The sequence below is a fragment of the Culex pipiens genome, chromosome 2 (genome assembly GCF_016801865.2).
Source record: "Culex pipiens pallens isolate TS chromosome 2, TS_CPP_V2, whole genome shotgun sequence".
Lineage (NCBI taxonomy): Eukaryota > Metazoa > Arthropoda > Insecta > Diptera > Culicidae > Culex > Culex pipiens.
Window position 1 is genome coordinate 73,180,467 of NC_068938.1, and position 24,138 is coordinate 73,204,604.

At 36.2% G+C, this 24,138-nt stretch overlaps 2 protein-coding genes across 2 annotated transcripts; one reads left to right on the forward strand and one right to left on the reverse strand.

Moving 5' to 3' along the window:
* The first annotated feature begins 974 nt into the window (after nucleotides 1-974).
* On the forward strand, nucleotides 975-2,699 carry LOC120423082 (involucrin-like). Its single transcript, XM_052708488.1, has 2 exons — nucleotides 975-1,095; nucleotides 1,164-2,699. The coding sequence occupies exons 1-2, from the start codon at nucleotides 1,090-1,092 to the stop codon at nucleotides 2,532-2,534; spliced, it is 1,377 nt and encodes a 458-aa protein (XP_052564448.1). The 5' UTR covers nucleotides 975-1,089; the 3' UTR covers nucleotides 2,535-2,699.
* Nucleotides 2,700-14,442: 11,743 nt separating this feature from the next.
* Nucleotides 14,443-24,063, reverse strand: LOC120422350 (zinc finger protein 512B-like). Its single transcript, XM_039585749.2, has 2 exons — nucleotides 23,849-24,063; nucleotides 14,443-15,649 (listed from the first exon to the last, which is right to left on the reverse strand). Exons 1-2 carry the CDS (start codon nucleotides 23,852-23,854, stop codon nucleotides 15,218-15,220), a joined length of 438 nt encoding a protein of 145 aa, XP_039441683.1. The 5' UTR covers nucleotides 23,855-24,063; the 3' UTR covers nucleotides 14,443-15,217.
* Nucleotides 24,064-24,138: the final 75 nt, after the last annotated feature.

A 24,138-nucleotide genomic window follows, 5' to 3' on the forward strand; every position in this document is an offset into this window, starting at 1 on the left:
GCTCGATTGAAAAAAGAAAACACACATCTTTGACCATTTATCTATTCGACCTTAATTTTGTTTTGATTGGTTAATTTAAAAAAAATGTTATAATACAATAATATAATAAAATATTATTATCAATCTAGGGGATATACCAGATTTTTTATGTTCTTACGCCTTCACACTTATATGTGCAAGGAAATAAATCGTTGAACAATTAAGTTGCAATCATATTTAACAAAAACCAGTTTATTTTTCATTCAAACCAAGAACATGTCTTTGTTTCATCACGACCAGGAAACATACATCAACCCGTGCGATTGAATTTGAACAACTCTTCGTTACATAACCATCACAATACCGGTCATCGCAAAGGGTCAATCTGGACCGTCATAAACAAAAGCATCACTTCTCCAAAATCTTCGAAAAACTTTTCAGTTCATCAGCGATCGACGATGATTCACCATTTATGATGCCCCGCGCGCGCGTTACCCAAACCTCGTCGGACCACAGTGTGATGGTTATTTATTAGATTTTATTTTCCCGATACGTTCCACCGGGCACAATTAGACGGAATCAAAACAAACTCGCAGAGAGAAAGAAAAAGGTTGCCCGATGCACTTAGTTAGAGAGTGCTCATTTTTCAAAATCTCGTAAACCACTAAAAGCCTCCACCTACGTCGCTGAAATCCAAAATTCATGAGACGAAAAGTCTGTTGGTAACAGTAGCAGGGCGATCTAATCCGTTGAACGGGTGATAAAAATTGCAAGCATTCGGATGGGTCGACCTCCGCCGTAACGCGCTTATTGTGGACGGAAAAAGTAAGACCCGACCCCGCGCGATCGTGGCCTTGGACCGTGGCAACACCTTCTCCTCTTCTTCTCGTGATCTACTGAACCGTTGTTTTTGGGCTTGACGACGAAGTCGGCGATATCATCGAAAATGCCAGCGGAAATCGCGCGCTCTTGGCAAAGAGATCATAACACAGGATGAAGAAATTGCTTCACTATAAATGGTCCGCGGTCGGCGCAGAAGAGCATCATTCGCTTGCGATCGTTCACCGGATTTGGTAGTTGGCCCCTAGTTCAAGTGCAGACGGGACCGAGATGAAGGTTCGTGAAGTGGTTTTGATATTGGTTTTGAGCGGTTTAATTAAGGTGATCTTTGTTCTTTACACTAGCAATTTGTTGTGTTGTCAATGGCGGTGGCCATTGCGCTGGGAGCGGCCATCGAGCGGCCCACGAAGGAAGTGGACGTCAACGAGGACGGTTCGGACGCCAAGGTGCACGAGAAGCGAGGACTGATTGATTACTACGACCATGGGTACAAGCATCAGAAGATGCAACAGATGCAGCACGGCAGTCATGAACACCAGGAGAAGCCTGAAATGCAGGGTGGATTCAAGCCTTCGTTTGGATATGAAGTCGCGGAGGAGAACTACCAGCACTTTAAGGATCATTACTTCCAGCAGCAGCACCAGCATCAGCAGGACAGCCAGCACGACTGGAAGAATGACAAGCACGTTGTCATCACCCGCACCAAGAAGGTTCCAGTGCCGTACCGCGTAGAGGTCGAGAAGCACACGATCATCGAGAAGAAGATTCCAGTGCACATTGATCGCCCGGTTCCGTACCGTGTTGAAGTTGAACGTAAGGTGCCCGTGTACATCGAGAAGAAGGTCCCAGTTCATGTAGATCGCCCAGTGCCATACCCAGTCAAGGTCCCATACGCAGTCGAAGTCGAAAAGAAGGTTCCCGTGTACGTTGAGAAGAAGGTCCACGTTGATCGTCCAGTCCCGTATCGCGTCGAAGTGGAAAAGAAGGTTCCAGTCGTCGTCGAGAAGAAAGTCCCAGTCCATGTCGATCGGTACGTCCCGTACCCAGTGGAAGTCAAGGTTCCCGTAGTCCACAAGGTCGAAGTCGAGGTGCCCAAGCCATTCACCGTCAAGGTCCCGAAGCCATATCCGGTGTACATCGAGAAGGAAGTCATCAAGCACGTCGATCGCCCCGTCACAGTAGAAGTGGAGAAGAAGGTCGAAGTCCCAGTTATTCACAAGGTCGAGGTCCCCAGACCGTACGCCGTCTACATCAATAAGCAGATCCTGGCCGAGCAGCACGAGCAAGAGCATGCCCATCACCACGAACACCACCATGAGCATCACCATGAACAACATCACCATGATGAGGAGGAACACAAGCCAGTGGCCCTCAAGGTGACCAAGTTCGTCGAGGAAGAGCATCACGAGCATGAGCAGCACCCCCACAGCCAGTCGAACGAGCACCACTCGTACCAGGGTGAAGAGTACCTGCCCCGTCAGCACCAGCACCACCATCAAGCCCAGGAGCATGATCATTCTGTCGCTGAACACCAGGTTCAGCACAACAATGAACATGCCGATGAAAGCGAGGAACATCACCAGCAGCACTACCAATACCAGCAGCAGCAGCATCACGAGCATCACCACCAGCAGCATGAACATCACCAGCAGCACGAACAGCACGAGGAGCACCATCACATCCCGACGCACCACAAGCGCGAGTCCAAGCAGTAAACGGTAACCTCCTGCTGTTGTTGAAACCTCTGCCTGTTGATAGCCCGTTGTTGTTATTGTTATATTCTCTAGTCTAACTGTGCACAGGTCGCGAGCCGAACTGTGTTTTGCATGCCCGCGGAATGATCCACTGTTGTTAAATAAATAGCCTAATCAATTAATGAACACTTGAGAGTTTCAATGTCTGTCCCGAAAAGATCCAAACTTCCCTATGCCAAGCAACGACTGCGCGAAGCTAGTGCGCCAACTGCGGGGGAAACCAACGAGCAAATTTTCGCAAATTTCATAAAAATTCAAAACCCAATCTTGTCGTGTCGCCAGTTTCGTGAAATCTTTTATGGCATCTTGTATGACACTAAAATTGCACTGTATATTTTTAAATCATAAAAAAGTACATTCAACATGCCATTCAAATGCAATTCCACAAACGCCGTCTCAATCTCTCCTGCTAACCGTTGTCTCCCTCTATCTGCATTGTCATTGTGTGTAAATCTGCGCAAGCAACGCGGACGCACACAAAAAAATAAACTAACATTTCTACCGCACAGAAAGCCGGCCCTCAAACCGCAGCCGGGACGACTGCAAGAATGCCAATTTTGGCGTAATAAATTCATGTGAAAATGGGCCAAACAGGATGAAAAATAGAGCAATAATAATTGCTGTAAATAAAAACTGTTACTAGAGGGCGCGCGCGGCTGCGGTGGTGTTCTGTGTTACATCGTGTTCCAAGGGGTGTTTTAATTAGTTAGTAAAAAAATTTCCAAATGTTTTTTTTTTATTTTTTTCACCTGACATATTAAGATATTAAGATTATTTTTTTGTATTTTGAAACGAACTTATTCTTTGAAGAAACATAGAACAATATATAATTTGCGCGATTCTTCGCGCAAACTGGAAATGGATTTGATTTATATTTTTCAATTTTGATTTAACTTTGTCGGAGACTTCCCTATGACCAAAAAATTTATTTTGCATCATTGGTTTGCCCATAAAATTTTGGTAGCTGTCCATACAAGAATGGTATGTAAACATTTGAAAATCCAAGAATAGAATTTTCTGATCGATTTGGTGTCTTCAGAAAAGATTTAGGTATAGATTAGGACCGAAAATTCCATTTTTTGTCTTGAGTTTTAAATTTTAAAATATTTTTTTAAGGGACATCAGAGAAATCCATATTTTAATACTGAAAATCAGACTCTAAGTTTGCGAGATAACCTTTTTTGAAGATTGAGTGCTGTTTTAATGAAACTTAAACCTAAATTTTATTGTTTCCATACATTTGAGCTGCTGTATCTCAGAAACGAAAAGAGCAATCTTCAATGTTTCTAAGACGAGTTTATACACGGAGAAAATCGAGTGCCCGGAATTCGAAACAAAAGAGTCCGAATTTCGAATCAGCTTTTATCAGTGTCCGGGATTCGAAGCACAACAAGTCATTTTAATTTTAAAATTCTCATGAAAAAATGTTAGAAAAGACATATTTTGCATGCATTTTCTTGAAACTGACTGTTTATACTACATCCTGATGATGTTTCTACATTTCCAACTTATTACATGATTTTTTGCCAGCTATAACAAAAATGATATACTACTAAGTGTCCAGATTTCGAATCATGACGTTATTTTGAAAAAAATCGATGATTTTTGATCAAAATCGAACTAGTGCAGTGTTTCTCAACCAGTGAGAGAGGGGGGGGGGACTTTCCTCAACGATTTAATGCTTAAAATAATTTAAAAATTTCTTGTGAAAAACGTTAATTTCTTTAAAAGTTTATTATTATTAAAGTATAAAAAATTACTGGCAAAAACAATAAATTTAATAAATATGTTTTGAAGAAATCAGTTGCTCTGAATATCCATATTGTTTAAAACAAAAACACATAAACAGATATTGAATATAACCTGTGATTCAGAATTCATTGACATTCTTTGAAACATGAACAGTGCTTTAATTTGTTTTCGTGTTTGAAATTTTCTTGGGCTTGGGTATCGAATTAAATATTTACCAAGAGTAGAACTGGGACTTCGGATATATTCGGATATCCAAAATTTGGAGCTCCGAACAGATGGATAATTATCTGATATCCGTAGGTATGCCGGCCCCGATACTCTTCAAAGGTGTTCCCCTCAGGAACTAGGAAAGATTTACTTTACTTTAGATAAATTTTCAAGGAAAATTAAAATCAAGAATGACATTTCCAAATGGTTTAAATTCAGAATGATGATACCATCATCAGTAAATATGCAGCAATTCCATTTGAAAAGAGCATAAACCAAAAAAAACAGCTCTCCGATCGGGCATCTTTCAATTAAGAAAATTTGAGTGCCCAAAAATTATAGGTTTTCGCTAAATTTTAAAGTTTTTGCAGTTATAGTGAAAAAAGATGATGTTTTCCATTTTCAAATTATCTTCAAATAATCATATCATGGAATCCTGTTGTTGAAAATTTTCCCATTTTTGATTTTGTTACGTAAAATTTCCCGAGGAATCCGATATAAATATTTTCAGACATCTCTCTGGTAAAGATATGGTCAAAACGGCATTTAAAATTTTCTTACGACTATTTAAATGTGTTTTTTATTCTGTTTTATTCGGTTCTCAAATTATATTTCCAACTTATCACTTTCATTTGCGTCTGAGACATCTTTAATCTTTTCAAATGGAATTGCTTTATATTGAAATAAGACACTTTTTTAAAAATAATCATCAGAATAATTGAACAGTTGACTAATGTATTGATTCAAATCTAATAAATTTTGGTTGTTCAGGGTGCCCTGTCCCTCATCTTTCTGAGTTATTCTGCCCCTATTGATAATGTTTCAAACACCATCAATTGTACCAAAAATTGGGGGAAAATGTTTCCTTCTTGTTGCAATACATGAAAAAATGTCGGGATATTCGTAAATTTCGGATAATATCCGTTTTTTCGGAGCTCCGGATAATTATCCGGATTTGGATATCCGGATATCCGGAGTCCGAAAATATCCGATCCGAATTCCCAGCTCTCACCAAGAGTAGTTTAGTAAAGTAAGTTTGCCTGAAATAAAACTAAATTTTCTTAATACAAGAACAGTTTGTGAAGGATTATTTCAAAATGTATTTTTAATAAGGTTTAGCATTCTATTTAACATGAGCAGATCATGAAAAATTGTTGTTAAAATAATCTTTAAAAATTTGTTCTTTTACTGCAACAGTAGAAACAATATTTTGCAATGAAAATTGTAATCTTTCTACATGAATTAAAGTCAAAATTATGATTTTCGTGAATTGATACTAAATTGAAAAATTGAAAGAGAGGAAGGTCTTGAAAATAACCACTGAACTAGTGGCTTCAATGCAGTGCATTTTTCAAAAATTGTGTAGTGTGAGTTTGTATGGCTTTTTGTATCGGGAGAGCCCTCACCAAGTTTTACGAAAAATTAAAGGGTCACGAAATCGGCCGATTTTGTGGAGAATAGCTGCGATCCATTTTTTTTAAATTAGTTCAAAAATCCATTGCAACAAGCTTTTTGTGGTCAATTAAAGTGTCATTGCACAGTATGGACCATAAAAAAATGCGACATGTGCATTTTTTCACAGAAAAAATGGTGCCATTCTTAAATTTATTTAACAATCTGATTTTTTATGTATTATGGTGTTAGTTTAGTATGTTTTGAAGATATCGTCATGATAATTTTTTGCAGTTCACCAAAAATGTGTACAGGCGGTCTACAATTATGAATGTGTTTTTGGAACAATATTTACCCTAAAATTTAAAATATCCAACAATGTACCGAAAGCATCATTAGAAGTCCTTCTTAAATACGCCCAATCAAGAAAGTTTTTGAATTTTGTTTAAAATTGGTAATTTGTGTGAAAAATGCCATTTTGGTTATTATTTTGTGTGTTTCTGTCAAAATAAATCAATAACTTAAAACCGTTGTCGATGGCTCAAAAGCGTGCCCAGCGGCTCTATAGGGGAGAGTGGGGAGACTTGATCCCCTTTTTTTGTATCGCACATAACTTTGTCAATTTCTCACAAAACTATGATCTTTTTGCATGAATTGAAAGCTTAAACATTCAACTATGTTTGGCTGAAAAGGGTATTTCATCAGATAAACTCTTCGAATCATGCCAAGCGTTTTAAAAAATTATTTTAAACCGACATTTTCAAAATGTTGGGGGTAATTTGATCCCCCTTTCAACATTTTGAAGAAATCGTATGAAAAATGTTTCTTATTCATCCAAACTTTTAATTTTCTATAAGTTACAGCAATTTCACATTAAACCTGTTCGTTTGTGTTCAAAATATAACAAGTTTAGCATGCAAAAAATTTAAAAACCTAAAATTTTCATTTTTTTAGACCAAAATTGAGCATGTTTACAAAAGCTGCTAATTTTTGTTTACAAAACTATTGAAAAATGGTTCAAACTGCAGTAAGTTATGTACAACTATACTAAAGGAAACTATGTACAAAACCCCAGCCCAATTATTTAATCTTGAGGCTGATTCCAGTGACTGTAAAAATGCAGGGATCAAGTCTCCCTAAACGCACTTTTTTAAACAATTGATTGTAAAAATAGTATGACGATAAATTTAACGTCAAATTCGTAAGGGTTTTGGAGTTGATACGTTTATCAAACAATTCATGTATAAAATTTTTTTTGGAATAATTTCTGAGTGTTTTCTATACTTATCAAAACAAAGAAAAAAGATCTCTTCGAAGTTTTTTGCAGCACGTCATAGAAAAATGTGTGTAACTCAATCTAAACATTTTTTAATTTTTTTCTTTGTTTTCTACAATGAGTTTTAGTCAATTTCGCACAACTTTCTAGAACAAAGCTAATTGTTTTACCCACATGCTGACGAGATACAGGCTTGGGATCAAGTGTCCCCGGGGATCAAGTCTCCCCACTCTCCCCTATTGATAAAAGTCACATCAGAGCATCTGTTAGTATCAATTACCATCATTAGTAGCATTTGTTTTTTTCGTTGAAACATTGCAGGCTCCAAAAAATACCAAAAATTGATGCATTTTCAGAATCGGGATATTTTTGAAAAGTTCACTATTTTACTATAACTGGTAAATAGAATGCGTAAAATTCGGTGGAACTAACTCTTACAACTCTCAAAAACAGTAACCTTGAAGGCTGTATACTTTTTAGTCCATAAAAATACCATAATAGGCTATCCAGATCGACCAACATGAAAAAAAGTATGTTTTTCTTTATATGGCCTGGGCGTAGAGCAAATTGGAAATTATAAATTTCAATGAGCTGTAACTTATGTTATGCTAAGGGAATGGTTTTAAAGACATTGATTGTTTGTTTTGAACCTATTTAACATGTACGCATGCTACATACATCATAAATAGTAAAAATAGTCCCGATTTACACCTATTAACAATGTCGCATTTTTTCATGGGCCATGCTGTACTAAGAAAAATAAGCTGTATCAGTCTGTGTAATTAAATGTGAATTTAAAACTCAATTTTAGGTCCCAATTGATCATTCATGAAAAAATTGATACCTCAACAAAATTTTCTTTTCTGAAAACATATTCTAATTTCACGAAAAGCATTTCAAGGCAATCAACCTAAGTACGCACCCCTCGTGCAGTGCTGGAAAGTGTCCCACCCCCAACAAAAAAACTTCCCTTCCAGGCGAAAATCTCGACCAGTTCCGCGCCAAAAAAAAAATCCTTCCACTGTAATAACTACCCGCGGACGCGGACATAGAACCCACAAACCCTGGCTGTGACGGCAGGAAAAAAAAACCCCAAACTGGTCCTCTCTGGTGTGAAAACAACCGGCGTGGAATAATTTTTATGAATTTGGAGAGAAAACGTTTCACGGTACCGTCCTCGAAACAGAGGTATAAACCAAGTACCGATGCATGTAGCTACCCAGCTGCTGGTCAATTCATAGGGCCACCGTCGAAGGCACGTGGTCCGAATTTGCGTTTGACCACCGATTCCGTGAAGTAGTGTTTGATAGCAAAGCCGTGTTTGGGGCTCCATCCGGAAGCTGCGGCGGCGGCAGCGTGTTGGCAAATTTGAAAGTGAGGAATTTTCCTGCTCACAGTTTCGGTCAATCGTGTACATTTGAATAATAAAAGAGTGTAATACATCTGCGAGCAGGCAGTAAATTGGGCTTTCTTGAAAAAATAGACGCTGATTCTATATTTTTCGATTTTAGGGTTTAACCCTTTCAAGTCTGATTAGTCAAGACTCAAACAAAACACAAAAGCAAGGGTCATGATTGCTCCAAATAGACTCAGTCACTCGCGAGCACAAATCTAGCGCGACGAAAAACTGCTCTAACCGATTCCTATCGTTTGTCACTTCCACACCAATCGCTACTGAACACTCCCTTAGCTCTCCCTCTCACTACACTCGGGTAGTAGGGTAGAGTAGTCATCAATGAGACACGGGAAACAATGATAAAATGGCTCTCACAAGACGTAGTTTCAACCAATCAGGCTCATATCTGGGGGAATGGTGTGTCTACTAGATACACGTCTGCCATAATAGTGACTTTGTTTATGGACGCTCCCTTGCAAAGTTATTCATACATGTTTGATTCTGGGGTGTCAAAGTAAACTTTGACAAAAAAATTACATTTTCGCTCATAGGCTACCATTAAAACAAAATCTAATATTTCTCCATATTTCTTTCGTCATTTCACAGGGCATGAGTTGGGCTACAATGTCCTTTCATTAGGTTTGACCAAAATTAAGAATATACCCAGAATCCAGGGCTGTCTCATTGTTCCCCACTCATTTCGGCCCATGGGTAACAATGAGACACTTTGATTTTTCTTCAATAATCTTTTCAAAATCCATGGAAATCTTGCAAAACATGAATTGGAAGTAATTTTGGGCATATTTATTGAGTTTGAACTTCATTTAACCAGCAATATAAAGGTATTTCGTAAAATATATGGATATTAAAAATTTGAATACTTTTTAGTATAACTTTTGTTAATTGAAGTTTCATGTTGACATAAGCAAGTCTCCTGCAATGGAACAATATAAAAACATGATGTTTTAATAAAAAAGTATTGATTTTTGTAGAGTGTCACATTGTTCCCCAGCTGTCTCATTGTTCCTGCCAAGTGCGTCTACAATGAGACAGAACTTTGAATAACTCTGGCTGTAGACGTCAGATCGATCACATATTTTGGTCAATATTAGAACACATTAAAAGAAAGAAAATGCAACAAAAAGATCATAAAAATATGCTGAGGAAATATATAGGAAAAAGAGGTTTCACGATTTCGCGGACAGCGTGAAATCTGCGAAATTAAATAGGAATAAAAATAACCTTAAGAGTTACTGTTGATCAAAAACTAATATAGGGACTGTGATATTCTATTAGTTTTCAATTAAAAAGCATTTTTTTTAAGAAACTAACAAAAGTTAGTAACATTTTCAATCGCTGTAGTTTAAAAATATTTTGAATGTGCTAAATATCGCAGAAAATTCAAACTATAAAATAAAATATAAACTGATAAAACAGAAGTAAATCAGCGAAAACTTTTAAGCTTTGTTGGTCGAATATTAAAAAAGCAATTCAATAAATGAGAATGCCTTCAATTTTGATTCAAAATACAAATAGGGCCCAACCACAAAGCAGGTGGATTTTTTTTTCAAATTTAGGAGATTTTTGTTGTGTCACGTTCAAATTTAGTGAAGGTTTTTTAATGTTTATTGAAAATTATGTACAATGAAGCATTAAAAAATAGTTTATGTGATTTAAACATAAGATTTTCAGAGTTATTTTAACATTTTATCACGTGAAACGCGAAATTCGCGTGAAATTTGGTGTTTTGAAATTGAGGTCCCCGTGAAATTTGTTGTTTTCGAGCGTGAAAAATCACTAAGCCTAGTTAAGAGTGGCCGATTTTGTTAAACCGCGATTTTTTGCTGTAAATTCCTTAAGAAAATTGAGAGCAAACAATTTAAAAAAAAAATGTATAAGGGGTTTGCTTGTATTATTGAAGAATTATCAAAATTTAACGATTTTTTTTTTGTAAAAATGAAGACTTTGACTAGTTTGGTAAGTTTTTGAAAGTTTTTAATTTCAGCAAATTTTGCATTATGATAATAACCCTTTTGTACGTTGGTTGTGGCTTTTTAGTGCTAGAATAAATGGATTTTTTTTTCTTTAAAAAATATTTTCATTGTGAGGGGCAGTATCTGGGTTGTTTCTTTATTATAAAAAAAATCCTGACACCAAATTTCTATCTCTTCAAGATTTCGAGTAATCACTGAAAAGCGTATCTTAGTAAATCGACGTCGTCGTGCTATCTTGTCGCACCCGCCATTTTGACGTTCCGAGAAAAACGCGTTTTAATGTTTGACCTTGAATATTCAAAAACGAGAGCACGCAATGTAAACAATAACAAACACGTTTTGTTTGGCTCACCATTCTGTGCATTGTCCCAAAGTTTGGTTGAAGTTGGTTGCTGGAGTCCCGAGTTATAATTACAAATGTTTACGGTAGTCTAGCTTGTACGTGCGACAAACGCATCCTGACTTTCCTGGCCTGAAATCTCTTTGGCCTTTTGTCGCACTTACATCAATTTTCATGGAGTGACAAGATAGCACGACAAGATTGAAACTACTATCATATGTAAAGTGACAAAAATGCACGGAGTTTTTTCGGTTTTTATTGAATATCTCAGGATTGAAATCGAATTTTGGGGATCTGTGAAGGTCAAAAGGTGAGGCATTGTGAGGTGCACAAAATGGCGTTCTTAACCCAATTTGGCCCAAAATGCACGTACGACAAGTTAGCACGATGGCGACGAAATAAGAAAAATGAAAGGACCCCACCATCACGAGATATCGAGGAATGGACCTCAAATTCGTGATCAGGGACCAAAGTTATCTATTTGAGCAAAGTTTAACTGAAATCAAAGGGTTGGGCAACTGCTGTATGAGTTGGCTCAACTTGGAAATTGTTGAGGTTTTCCTAAATTTTAGATTTTTTAGGAATAATAAGGTAAATCATACATTTTTGTTAACATAATTTATAAAATTCTTGCAGATTTACAATATAAATATGCATCCAAATTAATCTTGTAAAATTTATTGTAATTTTCATTCAATTCATTGTGTAACGATATTAGGTAAAATTTTCCCCTATTCTTCAAAGGCCAGCTATTTTTTGAATAGGCCCAAGGACGGTCACAACTACTCGCGAAAGTAATAAAACCCAGCGCAATGAATCAACTTTTATTGGACAGCCACCTTCACAACCCTTTCAGAACAGACACGATCGTAGGCTCGTGACCCACTTTTGCACTTTTGGTACGATGAGGAAAAGTAAAAAATATTTGTATCATTTTTTTATTTTTTTTAAGAAACAGTTTATTTTGGGGGGCCTCGTGGCGCGGTGGTTAGCGGCTTCGGCTGCCGATCCCTAAGTTGCTATGGGGCGCGGGTTCGATTCCCGCCTTATCCTCCTGGCCTTCTATCGGATGGGGAAGTAAAACGTCGGTCCATTTGCGTAAAAGAGGTTTTGGGTGACTCACCACACATAACCTTCGGACGCCTAGAAATGAGCAGAAACTTGCAACAGAGCCCACAAAAGACCCGGGGGTCGTTAAAGTGGATTGCTTTGCTTTTTTTTATTTTGAATTTAAGTTTTTTTTTTATTTTCTCAATGTAAAATTCTTTTTTTTATTAAAAAAAGCTGTGCAAAACACTCAGTATTGCACATTTATTGAAAGTTTCTAAAAATTAAAATTACAATTAAATCAAAACGTAAACTTCTGTGTTTTGAGCCTCTATCACCATCCTGCAATCTTTACAATCGACGTTGTTTTTATTTTCGGCAGCTCTGCCGCTGACTGGTGGAATGCATTCCGCACAGCAATGAACCATTCTGGGCAACGGTTTTTTTTTTGCAATTTTCACCGCTTTCCCAACGTCCCGATGACGTTCCGAGTAGTAAAGCATTTTTGCATATTTTCAAAAGAAGTGCACGGGAAGCTCACATTCACGGACAGGATTTGTGGCCACGAGGAATGCCTTTCTTTTTCGGTAGGGGGATGGTTTTTGTTGACGAAATGGAAATTCGAAAAATATTTGATTTTTTTTTAAATTTTCTTTATGAAAATCATTTCAAAACTGCTTCAAAAATAAAAAAAAAATACAAAATTTTCTGCATTTTTTTATCAAACTTGATTGAAGAGTCAAAATTTGATTATTTTTTGTAATCAAGAGTAGGTGCGGTTACCCTAAATTCCACCATAGTGCCACCACTTTAGTAGCCCGTTTGGTCCATCCTGGCGTGGGCCAAGATTTTTCAGCGCACATTCCGACAGCGAATCGGATGGTTTCGTTCTTTGTCGAGATTTTCAGTATTTTCCCCTCCTTTTTTTGCTTGCTGGCCTTCACTTCTATTTTTCACTTTCAAAACTCCAGGGCGACCATTTTGCGCGCTCTGGTTTTATTAGATTCTCGGTTTCGCCTTTATAAATTATGAATTCATTGTTTGCTGGGGAATAGTATTTAGAGGATATTTCATCCTTATAGTCGAGGATGAATCAAAGCTTTCCAACCCTAGCGAGCAAAAAAAAGGCTGGGAGGTGGAAAACAAAGAAAAACACTTGCGAAAACGCGGTGGGAAACTTGCAGTGGGTGGGTGTGAGAAGGGTGGTTATTTATTTCTCAGAGACCCTCCCTCTCAAAGTCAGCAATCGAGACGTTTTAAAATTGCTGATTTACTGATAACGGACAAAAGGCCAGTGCACTTCTGGGTGGATATGAAGGGACACTGGGGACTTGTGTTTGTAAACAAAGCGATTAAAGGTGTGGAAATTTGTGGGACATGGCGTTAATCGAATCCAGCAAGGTGTGATAGAATGGTGGGGAATGTTGACACATTCCACCTTTAAACGCATGGACCAATTTACACAAATTTTTCGTAAAATATTTTATTAAATTGTCAACAATATACACACATCATACACTCATAAATCATCTCGAGCAATTCCAGCTCAAATCAGGAATTTTTCTGGTACTTTTGTACCCGATCCTCTTCGATTTCAATGAAACTTTGTAGACATGTTATCCTACGCTTATATAAGCCATTTTTGTGTATATGGAGCCAATAGTACTCGAAAATAACATTTGAGGAGGGCGTAAGGTATTTAAATATTTTTGTATTTTGTAATTTAAAAATTACTGTATCTCGAAGCCGTTGCATCGTATCAAAAAGTGGTCAAAGAAATACTTGTAGGAAATTGGACGGGCTTTCTGAAAAACATACACTGAAACAAAAATACACACCACATCTATGAGATTTTTTGATTTTTAAATCTAAAACTTAAATTTAAAGGTGATGTCACGATTTTTTTTTCTTTCAAAATTTTTGAGGAAATAGCCTAAAATGTTACCAAAAGACTGACGAAAACTGCAGGATGGTATGTCTCTCCTCAAAAATACAAAAACATTTACTAAAACGTTTTTTTTGAAAAGTGGTCTAAACGTCAACATTTTCAATAACAAGTAGTGGGGATAGATTCTCCAGACAATTTTACATAAATGTCTCCATATTGACCATTGTCCTATGTCCAATCCTTAGGAAGATACAGCGGCTTTAAAAATAAAAATATTGAAAAAACGAGTTTTTGGTGATTTTAGGCAATTTCTATATGAAAGACTTGGTTTTTCAGTCTCGTTAATATTTTTACCGGAAAGCTCGTCCAATTTCCCATAAGTTTGCCTATGACAGCTTTTTGATTTATATCCTGGTTTTACTGGTTTTACTGGTATTTACTATCCTGGTTTCTACCACACTGAAAAAAATATTCTATTTTCAGTTATAAGCAATGTAATTAAGCTTATATCTGTAAGCCCAATTGAAATGCTGTCAAAGGCAAACTTATGAAAAATCGGACGAGCTTTCTTGTAAAAATATTTACGAGGCTGAAAAACCAAGTCTGTCATATAGAAATTGCCAAAAACCACCAAAAAACCCGTTTTTTCAACATTTTTATTTTTAAAACCGCTGTATCTTCCCAAGGATTGGACATAGGACAATGGTCAATATGGAGACTTTTATGTAAAATTGTCTGGAGAATCGATTGCCACTACCGGTTTTTAAAAATTTTGACGTTTAGACCATTTTTCAAAAAAACTTTTTTAGTAAATGATTTTTGTATTTTTTTAGAAGAGACATACCATCCTGCATTTTTCGTCAGTCTTTTGGTTACATTTTAGGCCATTTCCTCAAAAATTTTGAACGAAAAAAAATCGTGACATCACCTTTAAATTTAAGTTTTAGACTTAAAAATCAAAAAATCTCATTGATGTGGCGTGTATTTTTGTTTCAGTGTATTTTTTCAGAAAGCCCGTCCAATTTCCTACAAGTTTGTCTTTGACCACTTTTTGATACGACGCAACGGCTTCGAGATACAGTAATTTTTAAATTACAAAATACAAAAATATTTAAATACATAACGCCCTTCTCAAATGTTATTTTCGAGTACTATTGGCTCCATATACACAAAAATGGCTTATATAGGCCCAGGATAACATGTCTACAAAGTTTCATTGAAATCGGAGAGGGTCGGGTACAAAAGTACCAGAAAAAATCCTGATTTGAGCTGGAATTGCTCTCTCGCAAAATCACAGTCACAAAATTAGAGCTACAAATATATTAAATTAACCAAAAATCTCTTCTTAAACCCTAATGCTTCTGCTTCTTCTTAATGTGGAGCGTCAGTTCCACCGGTTTCTCGACGTAAACGGGCTTCTTCACAAACACCGGATACGGCTTCTTCACAATGACCGGGTACGGCTTGGGAACTCGGACGACCTGCTTGTGCACGACGGGAATTTTGACTGGAACCTTCACCGGCACGGGCACTGGTCGGTCCACGGGCACCGGAATCTTCTTCGTGATGTACACCGGGACCTTCTTTTCGATGTAGACGGGCACCTTCTTCTCAACCTTGACCGGGTACGGCACCGGGACCTTCTTGGTGATGGTCACCGGCTTGGACTCTTGGGCGTAGTCTTCCAGCTCGTCAAACAGGTCACGCTTTTCGACGGTTTTTTCCTGCGAGTCAATGGCAGCACCGGCCACGACGGCAATAAGTACGGACAGGATGATGAAATCCTGCAAAGTTGGACATTTTGGAAAAAAAAAAACATTTATTATATCTCTTATAAATCTCTTATTAATCTCTTTTCATAATAAGTTCAAAAAAGTTCAAAATGTATGGCATTAGAGAGATTTGATACAGGAGCTGAAAATGTCAGGGTTCCTGACGCGAAAATCGGCGACGCATACACGATTTTTTCAGATCCATTCACTGAATCGCAAAACCGTGACATAAACAAACCCGACTCAGTCGTGAGTGCCCTAGCTCACTGAGCAGCTGCGATGCGAAGCAGTAGTCGACCAACGCTCATTCGACGTTGCACGCACACACATAAAGAAACAAGTTTTTACACAGTTACAGTTTTTACAAAGTTGGTATTTATGCGTGGAAATGTAATTTTCAATATAGGTTTAATTGTTTAAAAAAAGTCAAAATAGTGTTTAGAGAGGATTTTACGAGTCAGTCATACGACACGAATTGAGTGAGTGTAGCTCATTTTTCACGTCTCTCATTCTCCAGCAGCCGACCGGCACGAGTCAGGCGGCAGTGGTTGAACGGACACAGTAGGCTTACAGTCAGATGCTAGCAGTGAACTGACATTTTGGTTTGCTTCATGTGTACGCTGGGTTGGAAACATTTTGCAGGCCTGTTGTTACATCTGATTTTTTCCATTAGGAAGGTGTTTTCAATTTTCATTCAGTAAGTCTCACAATCAGTAGTGAATTTCCTTCTGCTGATGACTTGTGATAGATTATGAGGCAATGGTACCGTAATCTGGGGCGAATCGGGACTTCAGTCTGAATAGGGACAGCAGTTTTTAGAGCACTTAAATCTTTTAAATTTGGAAATGGATGTACACATTTTGTTGGTCTGAGTCTGTTTTAACCGAAACCAACCAGAAAAATCAAAATATTTTGCCACAAACATGGTTAAAACTGCTGTCCCAATTCGCCCCATGTGTCCCGATTGACCCCAGTTTACGGTACATGAATAAAAATTAACTGTTCAAATTTAAAATTTTACTTGTATAAAATAAACACTTTATACCTTCCGTTTTCTACTTTAAAATTTTATAATCTTATGTTTTATGAAAACGAAGTTGACTTTATAGCTGTCGGCCACCAGTGCTAGAACCAACCACTAGTGTCTTCCGTTTATCTACAAGGACTTCGCCACCCTGGGCTCCTAAGTGTATGAAAGTATGGCGCGGAGTGACGGCGCCGAATACCCATATTTACACAAAGAATTTTAGAGCGCCCGCCGCAGGACTCAAACCGGCGACCTCTGGATTGTGAGTCCGATGCGCGGTCCGATTGATCCACACGGACGGGACAACTCCTGAACTCCTTAGAAAATTATTTGGGTAATTCTCCGCCAACTCGCACTGCAGTTGCCCCGACCCCCCTTCGATTTGCGTGAAACTTCGTCCTAAGAGGTAATTTTTTTTCCACAATCACAAATCCGAGGTCCGTTTTTTGATATCTCGTAACGGAGGGGCGGTACGACCCCTTTCATTTTTGAGCATGCGAAAAAAGAGGTGTTTTTCAATAATTTGCAACCTGAAACGGTGATGAGATAGAAACTTGGTGTCAAAGAGACTTTTATGTTAAATTGGACGCCCAATTTGTTGGCGTACTCAGAATTCCGAAAAAAAGTATTTTTCATCGAAAAAAGACACTAAAAATGTTTTAAAAATTCTCCCATTTTCCGTTACTACTAATTCTCCCATTTTCCGTTACATCGTTTGAAATTTTTTTGGAACATGTCATTTTAAGGGAAATTTAATTTACTTTTCAAATCCACATTGACCCAGAAAGGTCATTTTTTTCATTTAGAAACAAAATTTTTCATTTTAAATTTTCGTGTTTTTTTAACTTTGCAGGGTTATTTTTTAAGAGTGTAATAATGTTCTACAAAGTTGTAGAACAGACAATTACAAAAATTTTAATATAGAAACATAAGGGGTTTGCTTATAGACATCACGATTTATCGCGATTTTAGGAAAAAAAGTTTTGTAAAAGTTACTTTTTGCGTTTCTCTTTGTTTCGTCGTCCATGTCTGTCGCGGGTAACGATGAACGGCCATGATCGACGACGACCAACTTTTTCAAAACTTTTTTTCGTTAAATCGCGATAACTCGTGATGGTTACAAGCAAACACCTTATGTATACATTTAATTTTTTTTGTAATTGTCTGTTCTACATTTTTGTAGAACATTATTACACTCTAAAAAACAATCCCTGCAAAATTAGAAAAAACACAAAATTTTAAAATGAAAATTTTTGTTCTGAATGAAAGAATGACCATTCCGGGCCAATGTAGATTCAAAAAGTACATTAAATTTCCCTTGAAAAGACATGTTCCAAAAAATTTTACAGTCGAGTAACGGAAAATGGCAGAGTTTTTAAAACTTTTTTAGTGTTTTTCTCGATGAAATATACTTTTTTTCGGAATTCTGAGTACGCCATCAATTCGGGCGTCTAATTGTACATTTAAATTCACTGAATAGCGAAAGCTACAATATTTCATGAATAAATGAAAGTTGCTAGTATTTAAAATTGAGGTGAAAAGTCATCGTTTGTGATTGGACACTCAATAATATTTTAACTGAATGAATGTACATAGAAAAGAAATTTGAATAAATATAAATTTAAAAAAAAAATTGTACATTTAAAGCCCTCTGTCATCAAATGTCTATCTCATCACCGTTTCAGGTTGCAAATTATTGAAAAACACCTCTTTTTTCGCATGTCCAAAAATGGAAGTGGTCGTACTGCCCCTCCGTCACGAAATATCAAAAAACGGACCTCGGATTCGTGATCAGGAACAAAAGTTACCCCTTAGTACAAAGTTTCACGCAAATCGAAGAGGGGTCGGGGCAACTTATCCCGATTTCGTGAGCGTTGGCAGAGAATGGCAGTGCGTGGCCGAATGGTTACGCTGTTCGCTTTGTAAGCGGATGATTCTGGGTTCGATTCCCATCTGCTGCAACCTTCCATCGGATGAGGAAGTAAAATGTCGGTCCCGGCCTTGGTTGTTAGGCCGTTAAGTCATTCCAGGTGTAGGAGTCGTCTCCATGCCATAAGTACAAACAACACACCAAACCAAGCCTACTCCGGTGGAATCGCTGGCGGCGATTGGACTCGCAATCCAAAGGTCGTCAGTTCAAACACTGGGGTGGAAGGTTCCTTGGAGTAGAAAGAGGTTTCGGACTCCTAGGTTCGAGCAGAAACTTGCAATAGAGACCACAAAAGACCCGGGGGTCGTTAATGTGGATGGTTTGATTTTTTGGCAGAGAATTACCCCTATAATATTTCGTACATGTTATGTTTTCAATTAATTATTAAGAAATATTAAATTTTGTAAGTGCACAACTACGACAAAAATAGCTTTATTTAAACTCTCACTATTACATGAAGAACTCTCTTGATACTCCTTTAAATTCGAACTTATTTCCTAGGACAATCTATTTTAATAAGTTCTTAGAGAACAAGGAGAAGAAAGTTAGTATGACTACTATTTTTAAAATGCATCTAGTATTAAAACGGTACACATCAAGCAGAGCTTTTGCACCAAGATATTTGTTACATATATTTAAGTATTTCCAAAACTACGGGAACTATCGAAATGATTTTTGATTCATCCCCTAAAGTACTGTTTACAAAACAATTGACAACAAAGTTTGGTTATTTTTACAATTAGATTGTTGCAGGATTTGGTCCGTAAGTTTGACAATTTTGGAAAAAGAAAACAAAAACTTCCTTGGTTGCTGTGTACTCTTAAAACACTTAATTTATCATTCCGGTTTATCGAATATCGTAACCAGCAGTTCATTAGCAATATTATTAATCTTAAGCCAGTCTAATTCATGAAGGTGAACCTACGAAGCTGAGAAGTCCATTAATTTGTTTTTTTCATAGTTTTTCTCCTATATTTTGTCAAAGTTTTAATTTTCTCTCAAATTAGACTCAATCAAGATTGAACCTTGCCATCCCGGGCAGAAAGTTGCATCTTGGAAAAATCTACCCATGTTCGTAAAAACACGAACAAGTCAAGTTCACCCCAGGGTATGGTTAAGAGATAACCGAACATGGCCACGAACATAAATTGTTCGAGGCGTATCTGCGAAAAATCTTGTTGAGTTTATTTGACCAACAATGCCACATCAAGTTGAGTTTATAGTAGCAAACAACTGAAATCTTCCAAAAATCATATCAAGTTCATAAAGTAGATTTTGATCCCAAAAATAATTTTATTGGTTTTTAATGCACCCCGCCACAATTCAGACACCCCCCCCCCCCTCCCCCCTTCTTCCTCTTCACAAATATGAGTAATATTGCAGGAATATACGCGCTTACATCAAAACAAGATTTTTCATAGTTGAAAAATTATTTTACTTTAAAAACTCATTAAAAAATTGTGGAGAAAGCGTTGAATTGCCAAAATGTTATAATAATTTTCCAAATCACAAAAAATCCAAAGTCTCTATATTCAATTTTTTTTAGTTTATGAAAATATTCCTAAAATTGCATAAGTCCGAAAATCAACAGTAAAATTCCAAAAAGCCTGGTAATGTTTCTTATCAAAATAATTTTTCAAAATGTTGAAAAATATTCAACTGGCTGAGAGCAAAAATTTCGCAATGTCCTGAAAATCTAAAAAAATCTACCAAAAATCTTATCGTGATACTGATCCCGTAAATTTTCTAAGTGCTGGAACGATTTTTGTAGGGGGTATATCAATAATTATTAAAAACCAACTTTCGAATTTCAAAATTTCAACGAAGACGTTTTGTTAGGGACATTATTTTAGGAACAAACTGATGTTTTTGTGAAAATCGGACGAAAATTTCCTGTAATTTCAACGATTTTTCCGAAATTTTACTGGCTAAAAGCCAAAATTTTGCTAAGTCCAAAAAATCAAATAAATTCTACCGAAAATCTTGTCGTGATACGGATCCCGTAAATTTTCTAAGTGTCGAAACGATTTTTGTAGGGGGTATATCAATAATTATTAAAAACCAACTTACGAATTTCAAAATTTCAATGAAGACGTTTTGTTAGGGACATTATTTTAGGAACAAACTGATGTTTTTGTAAAATCGGACGAAAATTTCCTGTAATTTCGACGATTTTTCCGAAATTTTACTGGCTAAAAGTCAAAATTTTGCTAAGTCCAAAAAATTAAATAAATTCTACCGAAAATCTTGTCGTGATACGGATCCCGTAAATTTTCTAAGTGCCGGAACGATTTTTGTAGGGGGTATATCAATAATTATTAAAAACCAACTTTCGAATTTCAAAATTTCAATGAAGACGTTTTGTTAGGGACATTATTTTAGGAACAAACTGATGTTTTTATAAAAATCGGACGAAAATTTCCTGTAATTTCGACAATTTTTCCGAAATTTTACTGGCTAAAAGCCAAAATTTTGCTAAGTCCAAAAAATCAAATAAATTCTACCGAAAATCTTGTCGTGATACGGATCCCGTAAATTTTCTAAGTGTCGGAACGATTTTTGTAGGGGGTATATCAATAATTATTAAAAACCAACTTACGAATTTCAAAATTTCAATGAAGACGTTTTGTTAGGGACATTATTTTAGGAACAAACTGATGTTTTTATAAAAATCGGACGAAAATTTCCTGTAATTTCAACGATTTTTCCGAAATTTTACTGGCTAAAAGCCAAAATTTTGCTAAGTCCAAAAAATCAAATAAATTCTACCGAAAATCTTGTCGTGATACGGATCCCGTAAATTTTCTAAGTGTCGAAACGATTTTTGTAGGGGGTATATCAATAATTATTAAAAACCAACTTACGAATTTCAAAATTTCAATGAAGACGTTTTGTTAGGGACATTATTTTAGGAACAAACTGATGTTTTTGTAAAAATCGGACGAAAATTTCCTGTAATTTCGACGATTTTTCCGAAATTTTACTGGCTAAAAGTCAAAATTTTGCTAAGTCCAAAAAATTAAATAAATTCTACCGAAAATCTTGTCGTGATACGGATCCCGTAAATTTTCTAAGTGCCGGAACGATTTTTGTAGGGGGTATATCAATAATTATTAAAAACCAACTTACGAATTTCAAAATTTCAATGAAGACGTTTTGTTAGGGACATTATTTTAGGAACAAACTGATGTTTTTGTAAAAATCGGACGAAAATTTCCTGTAATTTCGACGATTTTTCCGAAATTTTACTGGCTAAAAGTCAAAATTTTGCTAAGTCCAAAAAATTAAATAAATTCTACCGAAAATCTTGTCGTGATACGGATCCCGTAAATTTTCTAAGTGCCGGAACGATTTTTGTAGGGGGTATATCAATAATTATTAAAAACCAACTTTCGAATTTCAAAATTTCAATGAAGACGTTTTGTTAGGGACATTATTTTAGGAACAAACTGATGTTTTTATAAAAATCGGACGAAAATTTCCTGTAATTTCGACAATTTTTCCGAAATTTTACTGGCTAAAAGCCAAAATTTTGCTAAGTCCAAAAAATCAAATAAATTCTACCGAAAATCTTGTCGTGATACGGATCCCGTAAATTTTCTAAGTGTCGGAACGATTTTTGTAGGGGGAATATCAATAATTATTAAAAACCAACTTTCGAATTTCAAAATATCAACGAAGACGTTTTTTTAGGGACATTATTTTAGGAACAAACTGATGTTTTTGTGAAAATCGGACGAAAATTTCCTGTAATTTCGACGATTTTTCCGAAATTTTACTGGCTAAAAGCCAAAATTTTGCTAAGTCCAAAAAATTAAATAAATTCTACCGAAAATCTTGTCGTGATACGGATCCCGTAAATTTTCTAAGTGCCGGAACGATTTTTGTAGGGGGTATATCAATAATTATTAAAAACCAACTTTCGAATTTCAAAATTTCAATGAAGAAGTTTTGTTAGGGACATTATTTTAGGAACAAACTGATGTTTTTGTAAAAATCGGACAAAAATTTCCTGTAATTTCGTCGATTTTTCCGAAATTTTGGTTCAAAGCAAAAATAAATATCAAAATAATTTATCATGTTTCCAAACTCCCGAAAATTTTCTAAGTCTCAAAAAAATGCTTTTTCTGTAAAAAGTAAAGAATTAAAAAATATACGCAAAAATTTCAAAGTCCAGCATAAATAAAATCAAACTTTAAAATATCAGCTCATGAAAATTATTCTAAGTATCGGAAACTGAAACTTCGGTCAGTGACTGCAAATTTTGCTAAGTCCAGCATAAATTTGAAACAAAGTCAAAATAATCATTTCATGATGTTCGGGTAAAATTTTTGAAAAAAATTTAATTTTCGAAATTTTTGCTAAGTCTAAAAAAACTACCACTAACAGCTCAATATCAACTGTAGATAATGCAGTATGATCATGGAATATACTTTCCATGATACGCAGTCGGTTTCAAAAGTCGTCATAACTCGAGGAGTTTACAACAAGATGCAAATAAACAAGCCAAGATAGTTCGAAGTTGTCGCAACCAACTCACTTTCCGCCCGGGATCTGGTAGAACCTAACCTAATAAAATCATGAGCAGCTCCATTGATCACAATTTTATGCTAAGCCTAATTAAAATATTTGCGGTTTGTAAGCCTGTCATTCTTGCACATTTTCGATATAATTTAAGAAAACTTTCCCACCCTTCTAGTTATGCCATACAGTCCAGACTCGATTGTCCAAAGGCCTTGGAAAAAATTCACATCGGATAATCGAACCACCAACAATTTTTTTTTCGTTGTCTTATTATCGATTGTCGAGCTTTTCATTAGGAAATCAACTATTCAAATTTGACAAAAATGGTCGCACAACTCGAAATTGACGTAAAAAGCAAAAAAAGGAAAAAAATATTGATTTGATTAACCGAAGTCCCATACGAATCCCATTTCAACTAATTTAACAAAATACATGTAAATTTTAGGAAAAATTATTAAATTTGTAAATTTGCTTGAAATTTGTTGAAACTAGTTTTTTTAATACAAATATCAATTTATATTAAATTTTAAACTAAAATCAAAACACGAATCAACAGTTTAATTCCTAATCTTCATTTGGCGGCAAAAATTTCAAACAATGATTTCTCCTAAACAAAATATTATCATCATGATATGCCTACACTTTTGAATTAATTGTAATTATGCATCATTCATCAATCTTGATGTCTCGTCTTAATCTCCTCAAACTATCCCAACTCACTGCGACTCACCTTCATGATTGATCACACCTTGCGAGCTGCCCGTTTTACTTTGTATACAAACCGACCGAACTAAGAAGCGAACTCCAGCTGACTGGTTGATCAGCTGGACGGCGCATCGCTTTTAAAGTATATGATTTTGCGTTTTTCAGGCCAAATTTCATCACACACGCATCGCATCGCATCAAGACGAGTTCATGAATGTATAAACCAAATTTCCAATTAGACACCGCGGAGCGTGCGTTTGATCCACAGATAAGCAGAGAGTGTTTTGGTTTGGTTGGTTTTCTTGATAACTGCTG